The sequence below is a fragment of the Sinocyclocheilus grahami genome, unplaced genomic scaffold (assembly GCF_001515645.1).
Source record: "Sinocyclocheilus grahami isolate Dianchi unplaced genomic scaffold, SAMN03320097.WGS_v1.1 scaffold2137.1, whole genome shotgun sequence".
Taxonomy (NCBI): Eukaryota; Metazoa; Chordata; class Actinopteri; order Cypriniformes; family Cyprinidae; genus Sinocyclocheilus; species Sinocyclocheilus grahami.
Window position 1 is genome coordinate 83,923 of NW_015507316.1, and position 2,525 is coordinate 86,447.

At 38.2% G+C, this 2,525-nt stretch overlaps 1 protein-coding gene across 1 annotated transcript in view; it reads right to left on the reverse strand.

Moving 5' to 3' along the window:
* cyld3 (cylindromatosis (turban tumor syndrome) 3) overlaps positions 1-1,758 on the reverse strand; it is a 15,345-nt gene extending 13,587 nt beyond the window's left edge. Inside the window, exons 1-2 of the mRNA XM_016260640.1 lie at positions 1,260-1,758; positions 123-288 (exon numbers count right to left, since the gene is read on the reverse strand). Coding sequence (XP_016116126.1) covers positions 123-288; positions 1,260-1,595 — 502 coding nt within the window. The 5' untranslated portion in view covers positions 1,596-1,758. The remainder of the gene's footprint in view (positions 1-122; positions 289-1,259) is intronic.
* Positions 1,759-2,525: the final 767 nt, after the last annotated feature.

Here is a 2,525-nt window from a genome sequence, read left to right on the forward strand (position 1 = left end):
CTCTAGCTCCAGCTCCTGGAGGGCCGCTGTCCTGCCTGGACGTTTGTAGTCTGCCTAGTAAGAGCTTAACTAGCTGGTTCAGGTGTGTTTGACTAGGGTTGGAGCTGAACTCTGATGCTCACCGATGGAGTTGCAGCGGTCGACCTGATTGATGGGCAGCTCAGGCTCAGGAAACCTGGAGTCGCGTCTGCAGTTCCTCAGTCTGACGAACAGGCCTTTGTGAGCGGGACAGTGGAAGTGACGTTCACCGAGATAACTGCCATCTGTGGCGGCGGACAACTCCTGATCCTGGTGGGGCGGGAGATAAATACATAACACTACACATTTTATATATATATACACTGCCGGTCAAAAGTTTGGGATCAGAATGATTTTTTATGTTTTTACAGGAGTTTCTTCTGCTCATCAAGGCTGCATTTATTTGATCAAACATACAGGAAAAACTAATATTGTGAAATATTATTCTAATATAAAATAGCTGTTTTCTGTGTGAATATGTGATAAACTGTAATGTATTTCTGTGATGTGCAGCTGTATTTTCAGCATCATTCCTCCAGTCTTCAGTGTCACATGATCTTCAGAAATCAGTATAATATGCTGCTTTATTATCAGTGCTGGAAACTGTTGCTGCTTCATATTGTTTTTTGGAACCTGTGATCCTTTTTCAGGATTCTTTGATGAATAAAAAGTTTAAAAGAAGAGCATCTTTCCTAACAATATACGCTACCGTTCAACAGTTTGGGGTCAGTACATTTTTATTCTTTCTTTTTTTGAAAGAAATTAAAACTTTTATTCAGCGAGGATTTGTTAAATTGTTAAGAAGTGATAGCAAAGATTTATATTTTTAGAAAAGATTTATATTTTGAATAAATGCTGTTCTTTTTAACTTTTTATTCATCAAAGAATCCTGAAAAAGTAATCGCAGTTTCCCAAAAAAAACATATTTGGCAGCACAACATTGATAATTCTAATAATAAAGCAGCATATTATACTGATTTCTGAAGATCATGTGACACTGAAGACTGGAGTAATGATGCTGAAAATACAGCTGCACATCACAGAAATACATTACAGTTTAAAAAATAAACATTTTGCAAGATTACTGTTTTTTTCCTGTATTTTTGATCAAATAAATGCAGCCTTGATGAGCAGAAGAGACTTCTTTAAAAACATTACAAGTCTTACCGTGTAGTGTATATATATATATATATATATATATGATGTATTTATTTGTGCATAAGTGAGAGTTGTTTGTGTACCAGCTCGATTCCAGCAACTGGTTCCGGGATGTTGTTGATTTGTCCAATCCAGCGAATGACTCCGAAAAGGGGCGGGTCGTTCACTTCCACCATGGAACCCACCTCCAACCAGGTGCCAAGCTCCGCCCTCTGCTCAGCGATTGGTGGAGACGGGAGGTTGTGGAATCCGTTGGAGGAGCGGGACTGGTCGGTGGGCGGGGCCTGGGGTTTGATGGGGGGGACCGCGGGAGGCTGCAGGGCTGGTTTGGGTGTCGTGAGCGGAGAAGGAGGTTTCAGAGCGGCTTTCGGGGCGGAGGAGGACGGAGGCTGGAGGGCTTTTCTGGCCGTCAGCAGCATGGATGGCTGGATGAGCGGCCGGTTCAGGGCCTGTGACGGGTCATTGCTGGGCGATGGCGGCTGAAGGGCGGGTTTATTGGGGACGGGCAGCGGTGGCAGTTTAGGACTGGTTACTGCCAGAGGAGACCGTTCAGATCTAGATTCTGTACAACAGAACACATGACACATATATTTAAATATACAGATAGATAGATAGATAGATATAGTCAGATGATAGATAGATAGATATAGTCAGATGATAGATAGATAGATAGATATAGTCAGACGATAAATAGATAGATAGATAGATAGTCAGATGATATATAGATAGATAGACTTATAGATAGATAGATAGATATAAAGTCAGATGATAGATAGATAGATAGATAGTCAGATGACAGATAGATAGACTTATAGCTAGATAGATAGTCAGATGATAGATATATAGTCAGATGATAGATAGATAGATATATAGTCAGATGATAGATAGATAGATAGATAGATATATAGTCAGATGAAAGATAGATATAGACTTATAGATAGATATATAGTCAGATGATAGATATATAGTCAGATGATAGATAGATAGACTTATAGATAGATATATAGTCAGATTATAGATAGATAGATAGATAGATAGACTTATAGATAGATAGATATATAGTCAGATGATAGATAGATAGATATATAGTCAGATGATAAAATAGTCAGATGATAGATAGATAGACTTATAGATAGATAGTTAGATAGATATAGTCAGATGATAAGATAGATAGATAGATAGACTTATAGATAGATAGTCAGATGATAGATAGACAGATAGATAGAGTCAGATGATACATAGATAGATAGATAGTCAGATGATAGATAGATAGATAGATAGTCAGATGATAGATAGATAGATAGATATATAGTCAGATGATAGATAGATAGATAGTCAGATGATAGATA